At 41.5% G+C, this 21,590-nt stretch overlaps 1 protein-coding gene across 1 annotated transcript in view; it reads right to left on the minus strand.

Annotated features, from left to right (window-relative positions):
- dysf (dysferlin, limb girdle muscular dystrophy 2B (autosomal recessive)) overlaps positions 1-21,590 on the minus strand; it is a 66,469-nt gene that overhangs the window by 34,659 nt on the left and 10,220 nt on the right. The window contains exons 4-41 of the mRNA XM_061031910.1: positions 20,861-20,966; positions 20,280-20,403; positions 19,936-20,192; positions 19,352-19,480; positions 19,194-19,256; positions 19,008-19,058; positions 18,803-18,833; positions 18,554-18,669; positions 18,301-18,427; positions 18,117-18,220; positions 17,934-18,002; positions 17,799-17,842; positions 17,496-17,578; positions 16,304-16,336; positions 15,924-16,039; positions 15,685-15,798; positions 15,397-15,574; positions 14,904-15,028; positions 14,505-14,611; positions 14,110-14,305; positions 13,576-13,722; positions 13,225-13,356; positions 12,406-12,572; positions 12,040-12,154; positions 11,835-11,940; positions 11,588-11,730; positions 11,095-11,268; positions 10,517-10,601; positions 10,299-10,376; positions 6,940-7,121; positions 6,660-6,800; positions 6,468-6,497; positions 6,304-6,339; positions 6,078-6,119; positions 5,541-5,642; positions 5,214-5,375; positions 2,610-2,787; positions 2,438-2,511 (exon numbers count right to left, since the gene is read on the minus strand). Of these exons, the coding sequence (XP_060887893.1) occupies positions 2,438-2,511; positions 2,610-2,787; positions 5,214-5,375; positions 5,541-5,642; positions 6,078-6,119; positions 6,304-6,339; positions 6,468-6,497; positions 6,660-6,800; positions 6,940-7,121; positions 10,299-10,376; positions 10,517-10,601; positions 11,095-11,268; positions 11,588-11,730; positions 11,835-11,940; positions 12,040-12,154; positions 12,406-12,572; positions 13,225-13,356; positions 13,576-13,722; positions 14,110-14,305; positions 14,505-14,611; positions 14,904-15,028; positions 15,397-15,574; positions 15,685-15,798; positions 15,924-16,039; positions 16,304-16,336; positions 17,496-17,578; positions 17,799-17,842; positions 17,934-18,002; positions 18,117-18,220; positions 18,301-18,427; positions 18,554-18,669; positions 18,803-18,833; positions 19,008-19,058; positions 19,194-19,256; positions 19,352-19,480; positions 19,936-20,192; positions 20,280-20,403; positions 20,861-20,966 (4,267 nt within the window). The remainder of the gene's footprint in view (positions 1-2,437; positions 2,512-2,609; positions 2,788-5,213; positions 5,376-5,540; positions 5,643-6,077; positions 6,120-6,303; positions 6,340-6,467; positions 6,498-6,659; positions 6,801-6,939; positions 7,122-10,298; positions 10,377-10,516; positions 10,602-11,094; positions 11,269-11,587; positions 11,731-11,834; positions 11,941-12,039; positions 12,155-12,405; positions 12,573-13,224; positions 13,357-13,575; positions 13,723-14,109; positions 14,306-14,504; positions 14,612-14,903; positions 15,029-15,396; positions 15,575-15,684; positions 15,799-15,923; positions 16,040-16,303; positions 16,337-17,495; positions 17,579-17,798; positions 17,843-17,933; positions 18,003-18,116; positions 18,221-18,300; positions 18,428-18,553; positions 18,670-18,802; positions 18,834-19,007; positions 19,059-19,193; positions 19,257-19,351; positions 19,481-19,935; positions 20,193-20,279; positions 20,404-20,860; positions 20,967-21,590) is intronic.

Here is a 21,590-nt window from a genome sequence, read left to right on the forward strand (position 1 = left end):
AGATGTCTGTGTATGTTCCTCAGTCATTCAGGTCATGGTAAATCCAAAGCTTGATCTAAAGGCAACTGGACTTGGTTCAAGATCTTCAACCAAGTCCAGTTGCCTTTGGATGAAGCTTCAAAAGATGAGGAGCGGGGGAGTAATGAAAGACTGATGTTCAAAAAAAGGGGCAGAAAAAAGTGACAGTTGAGAAAATGAAAAAAGAGAGAAGAAAAAAGTTAACAGCTGACAGGAGAGGGGGAAAGAAGAGTGAAGGAGTCCAGAACAGAAGTCTTGAATCATCGTATCCACACGGAGGAGGTCGACGGGAATCACGAGCCGGGAATTCTTTCCCTGAAAAATCAGAACCTTCTGCTCAGATTCACCGTCTTTTAAATGTTCAAATTTAATATCTTCAAATGGGCCAAATGGTGGTTTTTCCATGTTGTAGCTCATTAACTTCAGATTTCTAAACACTGAAACATTACCGCACGACTTTTTCCAGCCTCTATCGTAATGCCTTTGTTGGTTTCTTTGAGCGTCTTTTAACCGGTTCTGAAACTCTCTCAATTTACTTTGGATGCCTATGTTACTATGTGACTTACAAAACAGCAGCTGGATGGCTACGTCTATAAGGAATCTTTGAGTGCACGTCCTGGGTTCTGAATCCCGACAAAATCAGAAGAACATAGAGCCAAGACTCAACAAGTACTTCATAGGTGTCAAGTAAACTGGGGTCCAAACATGGCTGATCTGATCTGCACAGCAAAACCAAAACTCGGCCTCTTTCATTCAAACTATCTGAGCTAATGCAACAACAACATTAAACACACAATAATGGGCTTGTTTTTCTTTATGTTTGTTTAATGGACTACAGGGACCACAGTTTGATGACGGTGCATTCCTGAGCTAACCCGGCTCCCTGAGGTCCCTATTGGCTCTGCCGTGATTTACACAGGGATAGCTTCAGTCTCTCAGTGCATGGTGTGTGTTTACATTATTTATGTTTTCCCCCTCTTTAAAGAGTGTGTGACAGCCTTATGTGGTCTTTGCCTTACCAAATAACACCAAATGATGTTGTCTCCTGATTTTTCACATTCCTACAATCACTAATATAAACAAAGAAAAACAATTTAAAGGACCACAACAGTGTTTGTGTGTGTCTCAGGGGGAATGGTGGTTATTTTGTAAGTTGGCATTTCTCCATTGACAAATACTTCCTGCAGTCTACGTGCTCCTCAGAGATGCATGTCATATATCCTTCGTTGACATATTTGCAAAATATTTAATTATCATACTGAAGAAAACATTTTTTTTTTAATCTTTCATCAAGCTTCAAGCAACTTTCGTTATAGGACCAATATGTTAGATATCTACTGACTGAAATGATAAAGGTATCTTACTATCTGATCATTAAGGAAACATGTTGAAGTGCTGGCTTCTCTGACAACAATGCAGCAGCCAGTATGTCCTCCTTCTAACTTTAGATTCTGCTCCTGAATGATCTGGATTTGTTTGGACCAGAGAAGGTAGGTGGTCTTAAGGCGACCCCCCACACGGCCGTTTTGGACGCCCCTCGGTTTGCCAGATATGAGAACAGTTATCAGGTCAACAGGTGTTGCAGTGATGGAAGCGGGCAAGAGAAGTGGTTCAGATAGAAGTGATTGTACCCGACCTAAAAAGCCTCTGCATGTTTCTAATAAGCTCCACGAGCAGTTTTTGGACAATAGAACAAATTTCCAAACTCCCTTGGGTGTCCTTAGAGGTATACAGTTTCAGTAAAACAGCACATGGTTTGTTGACTGTATTAGCTCAAGCATGCAGAATTGTTTTAAGACTTTTTGTGTTAATGTGTCCTTGAACATATCTGTAGTCATGTCGGTGGGTTTGGGTAAGTGTTTTTTCAAATGTGTGTGTTTATAAAAAAAAAAAAAGAGACATTTTAGCCGGGATTTCCAAGTTTCCTCGACCTAGCAGTGGAAGAAAGTGTAAAAGAGAGAAGAGAAAAGACTGAGGGCAAGAGAGCCAGAACGTTAATGATTGGTGACGAGCGCGGGTTTCGTGGTCACCACGGTAACCACCGACCACAGAACCACAGAGACGGTTGCCATGTCACCGTGTCAGAAAGTGTTTATTTGTGCTGCTGGTATACCACTGAACACACGCACACAAATTTAGACTACACTTCTATTCTGAACATAGAAGTTTACAAATGTCATAATGCACATACACACACGTGTGCAGATGTTCCCTTTGGCAAGACGAGTGTTTTCATACTTGGCCTTCACTTCCTTGTTGGTTATCCGCCAAAATGCACAATTCACAGATTTGATAAAAATGATAAAGACTGGATTTGTTGGAGGTGATAGACTGCATAAAGACGTTAAAAACAAAGTGAAAGACCAACACCAAGACCAACATTACCGTAAACTTTCAATTAATAATCCAGGTTTTTTACCTGGTCAGGCACAAGCGGCTCCTCGTCGTCGATGTCAATAAAGACCTCCCCACCGGTTGAATGGGGCCGCTCACCTGCATAAGAAAAACATGGCAGGACGACTTTTTTCACAGCCATTGATTAATCTGGGGGGGTTTTATTCATTGCATGTTTCTTTCCATCCATGTCTTACGTCTCCATCCCTGGTCCTCCTCGTCTTCCCCGGTTGCTCGCTCCTCCTCTGGGACGCATCGGAACTCCTCCAGGGAACGGATGGTGCACTGACCGACCACCGGCTTCCTCCCAAACTGGCGGTTGTCGATGACTTTGATGACGATGGGCGGCATGTAGAGCTCCTCGCAGGGAAGTCTCTGGAGGGAAGGAAGACAATATACTTTCAGTAAAAAACATCATATCCCCTGATCTGTGATTACACCACGCTTCCTAATGCCAGACTCTAATTGGTTATGCCACCTGCCTGCCTGATGCTTATTGGCTATGGCTGCTGACTGTCTGGAGCTGATTGGACACGCCCTGGTGACAGTCCAATCAGGTCATCAACTTTAGACACGTAGAACGTTTTAGATCTACATTTGTGTAGCAGACATTTAACTGAATAACTTCTATGTGAAGCCCAAATTTAAAACTAATTTTAAAACGATTGTATTCAGTGGAGGTCTGTCATCCCTCTTGTAGGGAGAGGTTGGACGGTGCACTGGCGCCCTCTATTGATCAGCCGCGTTAGGTTGCTTACGATGACTAAACGACATGTCTGAAATCACGGAGGGGATTTCTGTTGAGTCGTGTGGACTTCATATGAAGCAGCTCGATCAGACCTGAATGTCAAAAATGTTTACCCAGCCAAAACCTTTAAATCTTTGGTTACCATGGCATCGATAACCCGTCATTTCACTCAAGTGTAGGTGAAGTTGAGAGCGATGGCTTTTGGTGACATGGTTAATCCATTAGACCAGGGGTTCCCAAACTTTTCAGCCTGCGACCACCAAAAACAACAGTGCGAGGGACTGGGGACCCCCACTGTCCCTGACACAGTTACAGCAATCTCAAGGCTTTCTGGCATCGGTCGTTATGATGACAAGCAAACACTTCCTTGAATCTCCCTTGAACCTTCAACGTGCGCAACACAATATTTATTCCACCAGCCCAAACCAGTTACTCGTCTTGTGTTTCATACATCTCAGAAAGTGTATCACTGACTGCTTTGGTTATAAAAGGAGGGGCTTTAGAAGACAAACAGACCATCACTTCACTGAGTAATGTCTGACTGCCGCTCCTCATATAGGTGTTAGCTGGCAAACTAGAGCCTGCAGAGAGCTTGAGCAGGATCTGTACTACAATGGAGAGAAGAACTATGGTTGAATATTCAACTTTACAAGAAAACGATATCCCTAAAACACGCTTACTGAAGCCATGTCTGTAAATGTAATGAATTCTGACCCATCTGTATTTAGAAAAACTGATTCATTAGGGCATATGATGCTAAACACGTCCAATAAATGGGGAAGAAATGAGGGGACATTTTCTTATACCCTCCCACGGTGTACAAAAACACTTAGGCATTCATCTTAAGACCTTAATATTGTTAACATGAAATGCTTGGACTCAGTTCAGGGGGTTGGATTTTAAGGGAAAAACATGTGCACATTTCCAGAGTACAGAGGAGGCTGTCATACGTTTGTGGTGGTCAACACGAAAACCTTAATCTTGTTAACATTAAACCGCCGGAGTCAAAGCGAGGGGGAGGGGGGAAATATGTGGATATTTCCAAACTCCAGTTAAAGCTGTCATAATAAAACGGAGAGGTGATCAACCTCAGACCTTAATAGTGTTAACATTTAACTCTCCGAGCTGGCGTGCGGAAAATAATGTCATATTTCCATATTTCAGTTTCTATATTAAAACACAGGCTGAATGTAAAGGAACTGATGTGGAGTTGGTTGAAATATTAATGGTACAGTTTTGCTTATGGAGAATAAATGACGACGCCATTTTTTCTTTAAACATTGTGGTTTGTGTTGATTATAATAAATGACTGAAGTGGAGAAACTTTCTTCATTAAACCCAACATTGGTTTAATGAAGAAAGGTTCACTTCTATGTGAACCGGTTTGTTTGACCGCTTCCATCGCTGCAACACCTGTTGGTTTGACCTGATAACTGCTCTCATATCTGGCAAACTGAGGGGCGTCCAAAACGGCCATGTGGGGGGTCGCCTTAAAACTGCCTACCTTCTTTGGTCCAAACAAATCCAGAGCATTCAGGAGCAGAATCTAAAGTTAGAAGGAGGACATACTGGCTGCTGCATTGTTGTCAGAGAAGCCAGCACTTCAACATGTTTCATTAATTTCCTTAATAGTAAGGTCATTTTATAATTTAATTCAGTATATATCTAACATATTGCTCCTTTCATTCATGATTTATATCTCCAATTTGCTTTTATCCAGGTTTAGTACTAAATGTTTACAGTAGAAGCCACGGCAGGAGTCCTCCGCCCTTCATCTTACCGACTCTAAACTGCAGAAAGTTTCTCTTTAAATGGAAAGACAAACTATTTCCACATTCAGACTCTCTGTTTTTAATCTAACGGAAGATTTCTCCTCGTTTAGAAGCAGAGAAGAAAGAGTAGAGTCGATTATTGTGGTTATCCTGATGAAGATTAATGACGTGAACAAACCACATCCCAGCAGGACGCTCATTAGCCATGAAAGCATTGAGCCTCAGCACTGATTACATCTGTGTTACGTGTGTGTAATACAGTGTGTTTTCCGTGTTCTCACCACATCAAGGATGAGCTTATTCACATCAAAGTTGGGTTTCTTCTTCATGCTGCGGATGACGCAGCTCTGGATCATGATGCCTCCACACTCCACCTGCAGGCTGGGAGAGGTGATGCTGGACAGCTGGAAGCTTTTCAGGTTACGAACGCCCCACGCTAAGATCTGACACACGGGACAGAACAGAGGTGAGACTCCTTATTGTCAATAACCACGGCCGGGATCCTCCACACAGGTTCAAGCTACAAACTAACTAAAAAGTGTTGCTACTAACAAAGTGGACAGATATAATGTCCATATATATATATAATTTGTATAAGATAGGAATACCTCGATGGCAGTTCTTTGCAGAACAGGTTTGATTCCCTGAGGAACCACAAACACGTTGGTTTCTCTCTGAGGCGGGGGATGGGGAAGGTCCGACTCCTCCGGCTGCACAGGACAGTGATGGGTCAGTGACGGGATATCAACAGGACACAAACAAGAAAACACCAAAGAACAAGCCATGCTGTTTACTACGAGGCCAATTTAGTCGTTTTATTTCATAATGTAATGTTTTGTATGTTTAATGATGTTAAATCAAGTTAAGACAAATTCAGGTTTTTGGTTAAACTCAGTCATTCGAAAAGTTATTTGCTGGTAGAATTTGTGTTGAAAGGCTGGAGAGGACATTTGTCTGCTTGCTTCTGATTATTTATCTTTCAAACAGTAAATAACTTTTCAAAGAATGACTTGTGGTAAGCAAGGACACGAGTGGTTAGAAGAGGACACATATATGAGGGCTGGTGTGTTAGACATAACTAAATGAACAGGTTTGTTTTAGTATTTATATATGTTCTTTTGTTCAGGGCTTTGTTCACATTGTACCCATTGCTGCAGGTTTTCAGAGAGGAATCCTGGAAACATCAACTGAGGAAGCAACATTGAAGAGAGATAAAAGAGAACAGTTGCAGCAAAACGTAAAAGCACATTTGAAGATATGGACATTAATTTGACACATTTACACAATTTTGGTTTCATTTTGAAGCAAGATTCCTGTATTGAAAAGTTTTGTTTCTTCTGAATTATTTATTATCCAATGTGTGGGCTTTACCTCGTCTAGAACATTGGTGGATGTCAGGATGTCTCCCTGTAGGTCAGAAACAGACACGTCTTAACTTAAAGACTGAAAGTGTTTTGGACAGCGGGTTGAAGAGATAAAAATCCAGGAAAAAGGTTTAGGGTAAAAATAAAAAGATAAAGAGATGAAAAACTAACCTCTTGTCCTGGAAGATGGTGAACTGCTGGCTGTAGACACCAAAATAATGACAGTACTTTATTGAATGAATGCAACATGCATTTTTCTTATCGATATATGAACAGTTGAAAAGGATAACAACAAAGAGAGAACAGAAATACAAGCAGAAGATTAAGAAAGTTTTGATAACGTTGGAAGGGTTGACCTCTGACCTTTTCTCTGCGTATGAGCTCAAAGGCGGCCAGCAGCTCGCCAGCGTTCTTGTCCCCTAAAAGAATTGGGAACCAAGCCAGACGAGGGGCGGACGTAAGGGAGGGCTGACACACACAGCGGCCCATGAACTCATCGGCATTCTGGACATGGAAACCACACAGATATATATTGTTATATATACACAATAAAATATATAACGTTCTTTTTCCCGGACATATCTGAAAAATGTGAACTAACGGCATGAAATTAATATAAAATTCAGCGTTATCGCACACTCACGTATGTGTCTGAGTCGTAAAGCTCCACTACAACGTTGGGTGGAGTTGCCATGGTGACCTCAGGGTCGCCAAAAATCTCCACCTCATAGAAGATGAGTGTCTGGTCCCAGGTGGGGTTTAGAGTGTTACGTACAGTCACTGTCTTCTGGGACTGATGCAGGAATGACACGATGGCGTAGGAGTCTGGAGAGAGAAAACAACCATACCTCAATGACCAGGAACATTTTCACACTTTAGATCTACCATGGCTACTTATTTATGACATCTCTGGCACTTTGATTCTGGCCCTTTACCTTGTTATTCATTTCTGCATTGAGTGTAATGTGGCTGTTTTTTTTTTTTTTTTCTTCATAGGGACTATTTGTAGATGTGAAAAAGGCATAATGTAACGTCTGCTTAGTGTGTGTGTTTGTGTGTTCTTATATTTCTGTCTTTCTAGGGACAGTTGCTAATTTCAGAAAAGAAAATGGAGGACATTGGCTGATCATGAATATTCTTTCGTTTACTGTAAAATCTCGTAAAATTGTAAAATGTTGTTCTCTTTGGTTTTATCCTATGTTAACACAGAAGCTTCAAACATTGATGATGTGAAAGTCTTTCTTTTGGAGTATATAGTCTGTGTGAAGATCCTCACAAGTACAACAGAGTGAACGTTATATGCATGCCCAAACTATCCCAGCAGCATCCAAAACAGTGACATCAGTAACTTGGGAATGCCGCGCTAGAGACTGAGAGCTGGGAACGCTGCTCGGAGAAGTTTGTTATTCCAGGTCACAACCACTCTCCTCCATGTTAACACAAACACACACAGCTCACAGTTTGGACACATGCATAAAGACACACATAAATGTACAGTTACACACACACACACACACACACACACACACACACACACAAAGTGAATAGTTTGTTATTTCAGACCGAGTAAAGAGTCTCTGTGGAGCCGTTAGCAAAAGAGTAAACAGAAGCTAAGTTGCATTTTCCCACCAGCCCTCAATTAACCTTGGGACTGACACACAAACACACAAAAATACTGTACACACACACACACACACACACGTAATCTTCAGACACACCACCTATGGTGACCCATTCAATTATCGTCTATTCCCAGCAGCCCATTAGCTCATATAAACAGCAATACAAACAGCCCAGGGGGTTATGTAAGTTTCTGAGTAGCCGTAGTTTGGACCCCAGCAGGAGCCACAAAGTACACAAACACAATGAAGACTGAGAAAAGAACGGTGAAGAGATGGCAAAAGATGGAGATGGGGGAGGGGGTAAGCAAAAGAGAGAGAGAGAGAGACAGAAAGATAGGTGATAGAAATGCCATTGAGGAAAGAAGGAAGAGATGGAAGGAAGAAGTATCTGAATGTGGGAATATGGATCATCGCCAAAATATTTTCAAAAATAGGCAAATGGAAAAAAAGCAGGCAAGAAAATGCGATGACAAACAAATATGAGGGCTTGTGCAGTGATCAGGCTTGAGATGGCAACCAAGAAACCAATCAATGCTGTTTCTGCTATCTGACTTTTGTCCCACCTTTTTTTTGTGGCCAAAAGGTAACTAATAATAGATAGATGAAGTTCTGTCAATCATTATGTGACTATGAATAGAGAAGAATCCACATTTAACAAACAAGTCTTACTGAGCATCCAAAACTTGACAGTATTTGACAGTTTTTTTTTGTTTTCTGAATGAAGCTAATTTGTTACACTTTTAAAGCACATTATCGCAGCGACAGCATTTCAGCAACTGATGCGAGGAGAAGCTCTCACTCTTACATTTCGTGCCTTCAAATATGTGGTGTTTCCAGTGTTTTGTTAACAACGAATCCACAGCCACGTAAGTTGAAGAAAACCTACAATAGTTTGCTGAGGTCGTCTTATATAGCATAGGTCATTTTCTTTGGATGTTATGTTTAAGAGGATTTTCTTAGTAATGTCATACGGCAAAGAAAATGTTGAATTCACCAACGGCCTCACCCAAACCTGAACTCTGCATTAGCCTTCATCCCCTAGCTAGCTGAATTAAATGTTAGCCTCTGTGGCTCAACAACGCTGAGAATTAAATTCATTTATGGGATCATGCTGCTGTGGACAAGCAGCAGTGTTTTCATGATATGTACGTCTTTAATATCACACTGTGCACATGATGTCTCCTATAAAAACCAGAAGCCAACGCGTTTATTTTAAGGCAGCAACATTTGTGTTAACCATCGCTGACGCACAAAAAAATAGGCTGACAAGTTGACACATGAAGTGTCTTGAGATAACATTTGTTACGACCTGGCACTTCACAATGTTGACTGATTAATTGACAAATTTCAGAGCAGGGAAAGAAAGGCAGCAGGTCCGATGAACGCGGAGAGACGAGGGAAGAGAAAGAGAGAAACGGAAGTCTTTGATACTTTACTCAGTCTTTAATCATGACTGACCAGACACCGGATTAACACACAACTCGAGCCCATCCATCAACTCTATTCATCCATTACACTGTGTATGTATGTGTGTGTGCGTTTCCTCCGAACCCTCTCTTTGACCAGCCTTTCTCTGTCATCTATCATTCCTCTCTTCCTCTGTCTATTCATCCTTCTGTTTTTTAAAGCTTCGTCTCTGTTTTCACATCTGAGTCTGCGGTTGGTTTCTGATTAACGCACACACAGAAGCTGTAGTTTCCATGACCTTCTTCAAATAAAAGAAAAACATTTTCCTTTTTTCCCCCCCCTCTCTTTCTGTGTCAACCTTTATTTTTATAACCTTACTTTCCCCTGGTCTGTCCCTCAGTCTTTCACTTTGCTAGGGAGAGCAGTACCACCAAGGCCCATCCGTAATTTCATCTTTTTTAATACAAGCGCGTGTTAATGATTCAAGTCTTGCTCTTTGTCTCTGTTACTTAAAATAAAAGAGGTAAAACACAGCTTGGTTTAAAGCAACAATATGTAGAAATTCTGTTTGGTGGGCTTTGAACTGAAGATCTCTGAGTGCCCCCCCCCCCCCCTCTTAGAAAACGAGTTAACGTTCAGAGAGTGGTGAAGCCCGTAGATACATTATTAAAAACCAAGCAAAAAATCGGGAATTTCTGTTGAAAGGTTCAGTAATGTTATGACTCTGCTAGTATCTTCAGACTGTTGTTTGCATATAGAGTATGTGTATGTGTGTTACTCTGTTAGCATAATGGCTAATTGGCTACATTAGAGAGGGTGATTTATTTTATGCTAGCTGAAATAGGTTTGTAAGATTCCAAACCTTTAAAGCTTACTTTAAGATCGACAAGGACAGAGACAACTTTTGTTACAAGATGGACTTATTACTACTTAAGATAAATATTTTGGTGATGAAAATGTCTCTGAACAATACCTGAGAAGCTGTCTTTGTCCATGGCTATCAGGTCTCTGGCTTGGTAGAGGTAGCAGCGCAGGTGGTAGCGGGTCCCGCCTAGACACAAATACATACACACAAGCACATGTAGTTAAATAGATAATAAAAAGAGGAAGGGTTAGAAATAATGAGAAAGAAGGGCAACGATGATGAGAGGGGGAGGGGGAGGGGGAAGGAATACATATTGCGTATCTTACGGTCAAAGAAACAAGAAATAGTCGGTCTGTTGACCCCGAACGTGGTTGTTACCGACTTGTCATCATTTTTGTCCTCGATGCTGCTCTGTGGACGGGAAGGGGAGATTGAGATCTCATTTAGAAAGACAGGAACAGCCAAACACGAGTTGAAAACCACAGGAGTACACTGCCTACAGCATGGGGCCTTCAAAGTAAAAGACTCGATCTCAAGGTTTTGAAAAGTCTGAACGTACACGACGAAGAGTTTTTCATATTTTGGGCTCCTGAGTTCTGATGAATTCTTCGGCACATACAAGTATATTTTAGACGAAAAAGTGTGTTTTTACTTTTGTGTCTCCTTCCTGATTAAACATGACAATGACCCCTTATACACAGAGCCAGATCCATGAAGAAATGACTGGAAGAGTCCGACCTGCTCAGAGCAGATCCAACACTTTCTAATAAACAACAATTCAAATGTAAACTAGGCGTTACTATCAAAGTTCAGGTTGTGCAGGTGTCCATGTCATAATCAGATGCCATAATGCCATAATTTTATTTTTATAAGTGTATACTGAGAGTCTGTTTCTTTCCCGTACCAGAGAACACTCCAGAGCAAAGATGGCCGCCGGTCCAGTCTTCTCCAGCGGCTCCATGCGGTACCTCCACCTGCGCCTCCTGAAGCTGTCCGTCTTCCTCGGCTTCAGGTGGAACTTCCAGCCAAACAGGGAGGCGTACTCCCAGCCCTCCCGCTCTGTGTCGTCTGGACGCTGCTGTGAGAGAGCACGCACACACACACACACACACACACACACACGCACACACACACACACAAACCATCTTAACCTCTGAGAGTTTCAGATTTTCTGTGAATCATTTGTGCAACTATGTCACCATCTAGAGGCTTGTCGAGGAAACTTCGACTGATGCCATTAGAGGATGAGCCTTCAGTTACTGGAGGGATGTTCAGGTCAAAAGCGATACATTTTAATACAATTAATTAACACAAGAGCACAAGAAACGGTGGCAAAAAACAACTTTCAACTGATGAAAAGTATTCCTTTTGAAATGTGTCTCTGTCTTTGTTTCTACCTTTCTGAGTGCCTCCATCTTTTGCTGGTCCCGCCTTCTCAGTCGCGTCCACCTTCTCCTCCGGTTGGTGTGGTACATCTTCTCGGCTGTCACCCACGACTTGGGTCGGCGGTCTGGAGGGATGGTTATGCCATACTCCCAACCTGGAAACACACATACGCAGTAACAGAATTGGAAATATAGGCGCTGGATATCATTTAGCTCCAACTGGAAAGTTTTGTTTTTTCTTGCGTTAGTGTGTAGTCACCCTGTTCATCTACGGCCCTGTTGAGATCTTCACTCCACTCAACCTCCTCCCAAACCCAACCTGGAGGACACTCCACCTCATCTTTAGGCACCGCCTTCTCTCCATTCTGACACACATACAGTTTTATGGATTAACCAGACATGGGAGAAGTCACAAAAATGTAGAAACACCAACACCAACGAGTACAATATTTACATATACGTACCACATCAGTGTAGCCCTCCGGCATGCCGATCCACTGTCCACCTGGAAGCCTCATCTGGTTTTCAAACACTTCCTCTGTGAAGGTCATGTGACCAGCGTCCACATCAAACAGCAGTCTGAGGGACACAAACAGCACACAACATTATATTGGATAACTTGTTGACTTTGCCCATGAGTTCATTTGAAAACAATGTTCTTATTTGCCAGTAAGCAGTAAAAGTATCTTTAGGATTAATTGTTTAGGATAAAATTTCAACAAAATGGGCCAGTGCATCACTTCATATCAGCACTTCTCAAAGTCTGCATTTCAAAAAAGTGAGATATGGAATTATAAGAATAATGACAGGGTTAATGATTGCACACTTACGTCTTCTCGGGGCTGATGAACCAGTCCCCGGCCCAGGTCCAACCAGGTGAGGGTTTGAAGCTCTCTTTGGGCAGTTTGACTCTTCCAGTGATATCACTGAACTTCGGGTAGGTCAGACCTGTAGTTCCCCAGCTGCCCACCAGGGCGAGTCGGGTCTGGTTCTCATACTGCGCAGAGAGATGTAGAGGTAGTTTGAAATCATTTGATGACACTTTAAGAACAGAAGGTTTTGTCGCCCCCTAGTGTTGAATCATAAAGGTGTCATGCAAATGATATAGGAATACGTGCAAAATCTGCAAAGTTCTAATAATTGAGATCCTACAAGTTATAATAGGATAAGGAAAATTAGCATGACCTAAGTTTATTTTTAAACACCTCCGCTATCAGCTGTATATACTTAACTGCAAGTTTATGTTTTGTTGTGTAAAAATGTATTATTTATGTGTAGTCCTTTAAGCTTGTTGGGGTCGACATACTAAAGAAACAAAGCCTTAAAACACAGGCAAGAAAAGAGCCTAACAAATTGGTAACAAACTACATAATTATGACTTGTAGGGTTTATTAAAGTTAATTTCTTGCAAAATAAGTTAAGCTTTTATCTTTTGAATGTAACCATATAGTTTAAAAAAATGTGGAAAATCTCTCACCCTAATTTTCTGTTCAGTATCTGTGTATCAGTAGCTGTGGAAACACTACAATTTTACTTACACTAACAAAGAAGGGGGCGGGGCTTACGAAACAGTTGTAAGATTGAGTTTATGTGGCACTTTGGATTTATCGACACATCTTCACTCACAGCAGTAAGACTTTACTTCTTACCGATTCAGCAAACACCGACAGCTTTCCTTCAGCGTATTGGTTGAAATGTTTGGCATCAGCAGCCAATCCAAACCAGACTTTAACCCTCAGTTGACCAGGAAGTTTGGCTTCTGCCCCGCTGCTCTGTGGATACTGCCGAACACATAAAAGCAGGGCAGTGGGAACTTAATTTTAGATGACATTATGTAATTTACCGAATGTGTGTGTGTGGTGTGTTTGTCTAGGTATCCTTTTGGGGACACATGATTAAGTCTAGTTCATTGGGGACCGCTTTAAGTCAGTGATAAAGAAGACCCCAGAAAATGAATGAAAGTGAATGTAAAGAAAATCTAAACATGTTTGTGTGTTTACCTTGAGAAAGACGGTCTGCAGCTGTCCGCAGTGTTTCCCACAGTGCTCCTGGGAGAAGATCACAGTGTGAGCTGGGATGCGGTGGTACGCCACCCTGCGGTCGCCCTGTAGCATCCATATCACTATGTCTGGAAGACTGTTCTGGGGCTGAGATGAGAAACATAAAAAACAGAGAAAAATAAACAGATATAGAGAGAGAGAGATGAGAGAAGGTACTAACTCAACTCTATCTATTTAAAATCTGAAAAAACATGCAGCAGAAAAGTGCTGAACATAGGAGGAAAAAATAATAATTAATCTGACAAAAATGATCACCAACATTTTTGTTCCTTTCAATATTTCAGAGAATGAGATAGAAATATAAAATACAATTAACAGAAAGTGTTAAATATTTTTAGTTTGTGTCCGAGTACTTGTTCCAATTGCAAATGGAAAACTCTCATGAATAGTCATCCCAAAGATAAGTCCATGAAGTCTACAACATTCCTTCAAACTTTATTAACCAGTCTTCAATGATTATCATAAACAACCTACCTCCTCTGCCATGTTCCTCAGCCTGCTGGCCCAGTCCTCTGCCTGTTCCAGCACTGTTGAGAGTTCGGTGGCAGGTCCGTGCTTTAGAGCCAGCGCCCCCGCAACTATCTGCTGCAGGTGGAGAGTGCGGATGTGCCTCAGAGAGCGATCCAGAGGGGTCGCACATTGCCACTGGTCAAGGGAGGGCAGCTCTTCACTGGACAAAGAGAGAGAGACAGACAAAGACAGGAAGTTACAGAAGTGTTGCATCTATTTGCAGTGTGACGTTTTGTGATTTAATAGGGAAGAACGCAACAGTACATTAACAGCGTTGGACATCATCATTACCAGTTCTAAAACAACTATATCCAAACCCAAAGTACACTGGTCTTCGTTGGAAAATAGACAGTGTTTACCTGCAGTCTATGATGATCTGATCCAACATCTCAACCACTCGGAGCTCCACCTCCTCCAGGTCACCGCCTGCCTTCACTTCCAGGTTCACCCGCTGCAGGTTTGCCTCCTAAACAAACACAAACACACGTTTGGATGTTTACTGCTCTGTGTGTATGTTAAGAAAATAATTAATTAAATAAAAAGTTTTCTCAATTTGATGTCCTATCACTCACTCTGAGACCTCTCCATTAGTGCATGTCCACATGATCCTGTTTGTGCATGTGTGTGTATTTCAGTTCATGTTTGTGTAGCATGTTTACTAGACAGAGTGTAAAAAACGAATTTCCCCTCGCGGGATCAATAAAGTATAAATTCTTCTTCTTCTTCTTCTATCACACGAGAATAAATGCAACACCCACCAGTCTGTCTATGACAGCAAGAAGCCTGTTGAGAGCCTCAATTCTTGGTTGGATATCTTCCCACTCTGAAGACAGAACCACCACTGGCTTGATGTTTCCCCAGGGAAGGTAGTAGTAGTGGCATCCTAGAACACAAACATGATACTGTTTGACACAACACAACCATGTTCATCGAAAAACTATAAATTAAAAAATACATTTACAACTAAACCAGAAGAACAGATAACTAATTGTAGAAAATTAAATAGCAGTAAAAATGTAATGGAGTGAGACCTTCTGAACCAGTGATACCACCATTATCTTCACCTTTTGAAGTGACAAACATTAGTATGAGTTGGAACTTAAAAGCCAAAGCTGGTACAAAAATAGGCAACTTTTATTGCAAACCTAGTTTAGCTGTTTTGTCAGGCAAATACAGAAAATTATTCTGGTGCTTGTATATCTATTTGAATGTCTTTTGACACTGCACAAAATACAGACGATTTTGACCTACCGTCAAAAACGGCTCTGCTGAACTGGGTGGTGGAGGCCAGAGGGAGGCAGGTGTAGTCAAACTTGTTGCCGTAGTTACCAATGCTGACCTCAAACTGAATTGCATCATCGACGTCCTGGAGGAGAGTGGCTGAATAAAAAGCCACAAAGAGAGAGAACTTCCTCTTCCTGAGAAATTTCTGTTAGAAACATAAGGGAAGGATGGGTGGGAGAATGGCGATACCTCGTGACAGTTTTTCAAGCGCTATTACTGATAAGAGTTTGTAAAATCTATTTTATTCCTTCTTACCTCGACCACCAGCAGGTCATCTGATGAAATATCTCCAGTTCTCTGCTCTGGCTTGTCAGCCAGTTTTGTTGTTAGTTCCATTAAAACTCGACCTCGGTATGCCACACCCTCTCCCTGACACAAAAAGGGTAAAACATTCATTAAAATGTCAATGCCTTATTATCTGGTTTCTCCAAAGTTATTTATTCCAGCTTTGATTTGATAAGATGACTTATTATATTTTTAAGTGAAAAATATACTTTTCCAAGGTTTAGTGATTCGTGTGGATCGTTGAAGGCTGTGAACTCTCTGGGGCTGCCGTACAGGTTGACAAAACATGGACCAAATGTTGGCAGGAAACCAAGACTGTCGTCAACTGGAATGACACAAAATGGTCAACAGATTTGAAACGGGGAACGAAGAAAATTATGAAGAGAATGATTGTCTTATTGAGGAAATGCTGAAAATGATATGCACTTGACAAAAACTGATTTCAGAGAGTTTCATCAGAATTAAACAAAGATAGGAAAAGTTATGCGTTGAAAGAGGGGAAAATATACATCACAAAATATAGTAAGTGAAACAGTGGCGATGACAACTGATCTGTGTCAGACAAAGAAAAGGAGGATGATGGACGTACTGCCAGAGTGGACGGTCCGTTGAGACAAGTCATCTGAATGCGTAGAAAGGAAGGATGGTTCAGAATCACAGATAGATGATGTTCAGTGTTAAAGAGGAAACACCACTCAAACCCAAACAAATGCATTGGTAGACAAACTCAAGAGAATGCTGAATGCCCATACTTTCCCTGGTCATTCATATTCATTGGAAGTCTTGAAAAATGTGAAAACTCAATAAAGAATCATCTGACTTGTTTGCAAGTAAGTCACTTGAAACAATAACTCCCCATGAAGTGAGTGGAGTTGTTAAATCTTTCCACCATGGAAGGGCAATAAACATCACCATCCCTTCCCACTCACTTTAAGTGAGGTCTCCTTATTTTTTCAGGAGTTTTGTGCAGGTGTGAACAAGGCTTTTAGTCTTAAGTAAACCCGTCAGTGAATCCATCAGTAACTGTTTTTTATTAAAAACATGACTTTTATTAGGTGATCAACAGAGAAAGAGGTGTAGAACTCATGCAGGTCTTCTTGCTCCAAGGACGGAAAAACCAAGCAAGGAATGTGTTCAAGGGACAATCATTTGAGTGGATGGTTAGTTAGTCCTCATGCATCTTAATGCAAAATACTCCATGCTTTGTTATAGTCACGTACTACAGTTACAGGTGGTCCAAAACTTGATTTATTTTATCAAAACTGAAGATTAATTATTACAATAAACTACAGAGCAAACCCTGAAATTACGACGCTTCTTATGAATGTGTGGAATATATTATTTAATCCTTTAACACAATGATTCAAATATGGAATTAGTGATCTTGGTAAAACTGGCCGGTCTGTATACCGGTTCAGTCACCAGTTAGCCAGAAATCTGCAGAATTTCTAGCTAGTGCCTGCTACTGAAAAGGGATAGAACCACTGGCCAACTCGACTTAACAGTTTACTTTCTAAGTACTGTCAAAGTTAGAGGTACATCAGCCCCAACCTTGAGTGTAAACATTTTATTCATAATTCCTCCAAATTGTTTTAAGGCAGTCTGAAGTGCACTCATCCTTGGACCTTACGATGACTGAGCCAAACCAGACAAGTTAAGTAGCAAAAGACAACGCCAGGGCATTTCAGCCTAAAACACTCCAAACCAGACTGGCAGGGTCCAGTCCAGCGTAGACCAGTTTTAGACTTGACTTACTTGACTTTCTTAAGATGCTTACTCACCATCAATCTCTCCACCAGGAGCCGAAATCTTAGACATGCAGAGATGGGTGGAGCCGATGACATCGTTGTGACTGGCTCTGTCCCTGGAAGGAGATAAAGAAGAATCCGAAGCTCTGACACAAGCTTTTAAAAAAAAAAAAAAAACCTGCCAAGATATTCTCAAACATACTCAACGGTCAAGTTGTGGCCCAGTGAATAACAGACATGTCAAATATTTCAAGTTATATGCAAAATTCCTGCTATTATGAAGACATCAATCAAAAAGAAACCATAAATAAAGTCTATATATCATTTGGGATTCACCAGTCGAGAATTCTGATCCTCATCTTCTCACACATGGAGGGAAACTAGGAAAGAAAAAACAAGAACATACTAAATTGCAATTCTGCTTGGCTCATGTGTCTTGGTAGCATAATCATTTGGGTTTTGGTTTCTTACCCTAATAGGCATAGTGAGGCTCTGGTTCCATTGTGGATTGGCGTTCTTCTCCAGAATCTTAGTGCAGATCTTAAACAGAAGGAAATCCAAAACACCTTAAATGACTGGATTCTGAATGTAATGTTGGGACTAAAACTTTTGTGTGGATTGGATGTCTTTGACGCTTGTTAAAGGATGTCATACCGTTTTTCCAGCAAAGTGGATTTCCACCAGAGGATCCACAAGGTTCTTCCTGTTGCTGTCAAACCCAAAAACCTGCCTCATCCCATCCATGAAGGCATCGTCCACTGCAGAAAGTAGAGCAGAAAGACATTGTAAATCTAAATTTCTAACTTAGATGACTGAGTAATAAATAACGCAGGCTAACTTTGTGGCAGGTCTTCAGCTCGGAAGATCCTCAGAGTGAAAGTGGCTCCTCTCAGAGACAGACCGGCCGGTCTCAGCAGGTTTCCTTCAATATCTTCTTTGTCATCCACACACTCACGTTTATCAGCCTGCCGGATACAGAGATGCAAATTTCCACACATTTTCCACAACTTAACATAGCTTTAGTACATAACAACAATTGGACAATTATTAGTTTGAGAGTTATTTTGTTTCAAACCATTCACGTCACTCACCGGGGGCTCGTCTCCAGCAGCCAAAACCAACAAGCTGACCTTCAGGTAACCTTTGACTCCAGCAGAGAGGTCATCAGGGTCACACAGCAGCAGCCATTTCCTCAAGAAGCAGTGTCCTTAAGAGAGAGAGACTTAGAAACTTAAAACTGACTCAATATATACAACGGTTAATGTTTAAAACACAAACTAAGAATGTGAAATACCCTAAAAATGAATGTGTAGTTTTGGTCGGTATATACGTATACTCACTGTGCTCATTGTAGACAGTGCCGACATCTAACTGTAGGAACAAAATAACTACAGTTTAGATGTTTTTGCATTTGCCTTCTGTTTTTCTAAGCTGAATTTGCCAAACTAAAAAAGAAACACCATCACAGAGCAAACCCTCCATCAGATATATTTTTCATTCCAATGTCATTTGAAACAGTCAAAAGTTGGAAAGGTGAAAGTTTACCTTGAATTCACCAATCACAGCATCAGTTCGGAGTGAGCGAGAGTCACATACCTGGTGGTTAGAAAAAAAAAGCTTTATCTCGATGAAAAGGGTTCAAGATTTTCAGTGGTCCAAAATACAATATGGCACTTCTGAATCCATCCTCCTCTGGAAGGAATACACATTTTAGAGCAAAGATGTACTCACGGTGATAAAGATGGGCTCATCAAACAGATCTGTCGGAGTCTCAAAGAAGTTCATAAAGAACGTCTGTGGAGAGGAAAACACTTAAATGACTGAGAAAGGGATGCAATGTTTGAATAAGAGGCTGACAGTATTTGTAACTTTTCTAAATTCCTGGTTACCTCATCAAAGGTCGGGTTGTTGCCTTTTCTAATGCGGGTCCTCTTGGTTTGCCCGGCAACCATGACATTGACAACAGGCTTGATGTTGATGCCCGGCAACTGTCGGCCTTCGATGATCCGCACACGAACCTGAAAATAAAAATAAGGACAATAACAACTAAATGAAGTAAAAGCAGTTGCCTTCTGCACATGTCTGTTCATTAAAAATGTTATATATTCACTGGTCTAGACCTACAAATTTGTCCAACACCAGCAATTAAAGCCCCAAAACAAAATTTGCAACGGTATGAACTTAGTGAGTGCAGCTCATGACTTGATATAGAGGTGCTGGCAAGGCAGGCAAGTGCTTGGAGCCTCAGGCCAGTAGGGGGCCACAGAGAGCTGACAATCTTCAAACCACAGCAGAGGCTCAAAATGTGCAAAACGTCCCTAAGGGGCCCCATCTGACAGCATCACTCTGGTTGCACTAGCCAGCTTCTCTTGTAATATTGCTGTGCAAAAAGATTGTCAATGGAAGTAACTGAAGGAAAATGAAGACTAATTATATGACTATGTATAGCAGAGATGAACCTGGCGGTACAAACCTGTAAGTCTTGTGGTTTGTTGGGCAGCGGTTTGGACTGACTGCTTCCTCCTCTCCTCCTCTTCCTCAGACCTCCGTGGGTGTTGTAGGACGGTGGTGAGCGTTTTGGTATCTGGGCAGCGGGGGACTCGTGGCCTGAAGGCCCCTGAGGGCCGACAATAATCATGGATCGTCCGTCGTCCTGACCTTGGTCCTCAGGCGGCTCCACCATTATCATACTCTCTGTGTCCTCCTCGCCCAAAGTGTCCAGAGAAATCACTGCAGAGACAGACAAAAGGAACACCAAAGACCATGGCCATGGATTCCCTTAATGTCCCAAAGGTTATAAAACAGTGATTTTCTTACTTGTGACGGTGTCTAGCTCCACATTGGGGTTGTTATGTGAAAAGCTCTCAGGCTGGTGAGGAGGCTGGAAGATTGGAGCCAATCCTGGAGGAGGAATGTAGGAAACCTGCAGGGTCAGCGTGGCCTGGGGGAAGAAGAAGGCATACAGATAATTACAGTATGATATAAGTGGACCTCGACTTCTATGGAACAATTATTTGGTTTCATAAAGGAATGTAAGGGATGAGACTATTGGGCTTGGGTTTGAAAAGAGTGATGAATCAAACCATAACTTGAAAAGCTCAAACTGTTGTTGAATGACATACAATTGTCGACACTATTTTTGCAATAATATGAAATTGCGTCACACTTGAAATGAAAAAAAGAGACAGCTAGAGGTAAGGTTGTTTTTCTGACTAAGGGATGTCTTTCTTTATTTTAAGATCCAGACAGGAAGCTCAGAGTGATTTACGATTCGTCACTGTTCCGTGGTACAATGAGACTGTAAATAAATCTGGATGTGCTTTACAGTGTGTGTGTGTGTGTGTGTGTGTGTGTGTGTGTGTGTGTGTGTGTGTGTGTGTGTGTGCGTGTGTGCCCACCCCTGTGTTGTTTCTTTTGGTGTCCAGCAGTGAGATGGTGAAGGAGGCGGCCAGGTTCGGAGAGTTGAGCACATCCCTGAGGGCCAGCCGGCTTTCCCCCAGAAACCTTAAACCGACAAACACACAATTAAAATGTCTCCAAGTGTGGTATGTAATACACAGCTAGCCTTACATTGACCTAAGCTATTTAAATGCTAAAAAGTGAGAATGCACAGGTTGGATAAAATAATTGAATCCAGCTCAAATTTTATGAGACTGTGATTGTGAAGTATAGATTCAGCCAAGTGCAGAAAAACTGTTAAATAACCTTTATTTATAATGAATTTTCCTAACTCTAAATTTCAAAGTGCTTCTGAAAAGCAGCAAATAAAACCAACAAGTGCGTGTATTAGGCTGACTTGTATGGCAAATAACCAAATGAGCAACAGGCTTAAGAAATAATTGAGGTAAAAACAATCAGAAGCATCTTTTTAAAGTCTTTCTGGGATTGCTTCACTTCTTCTTCATCGCTACGTCAAAGTGAATTTTCTGCAACTAGATTGTCCAGAGTTCCCACTCGGTTCTGAATGTAGCACAGGCGGTTGATGAATGGACCAGTAAATCAAACAACATAGCAGCCTGTGAATGAGTGGAAACAGGAGTGAATAAATACTCAATGATCACAATGAGAGGATGACCCGACTCCTTCATGGCTGGCCCTCCCCCCTCTGAATGAAATCCATAACACTTG

This window comes from Labrus mixtus, chromosome 23 (genome assembly GCF_963584025.1).
Source record: "Labrus mixtus chromosome 23, fLabMix1.1, whole genome shotgun sequence".
Lineage (NCBI taxonomy): Eukaryota > Metazoa > Chordata > Actinopteri > Labriformes > Labridae > Labrus > Labrus mixtus.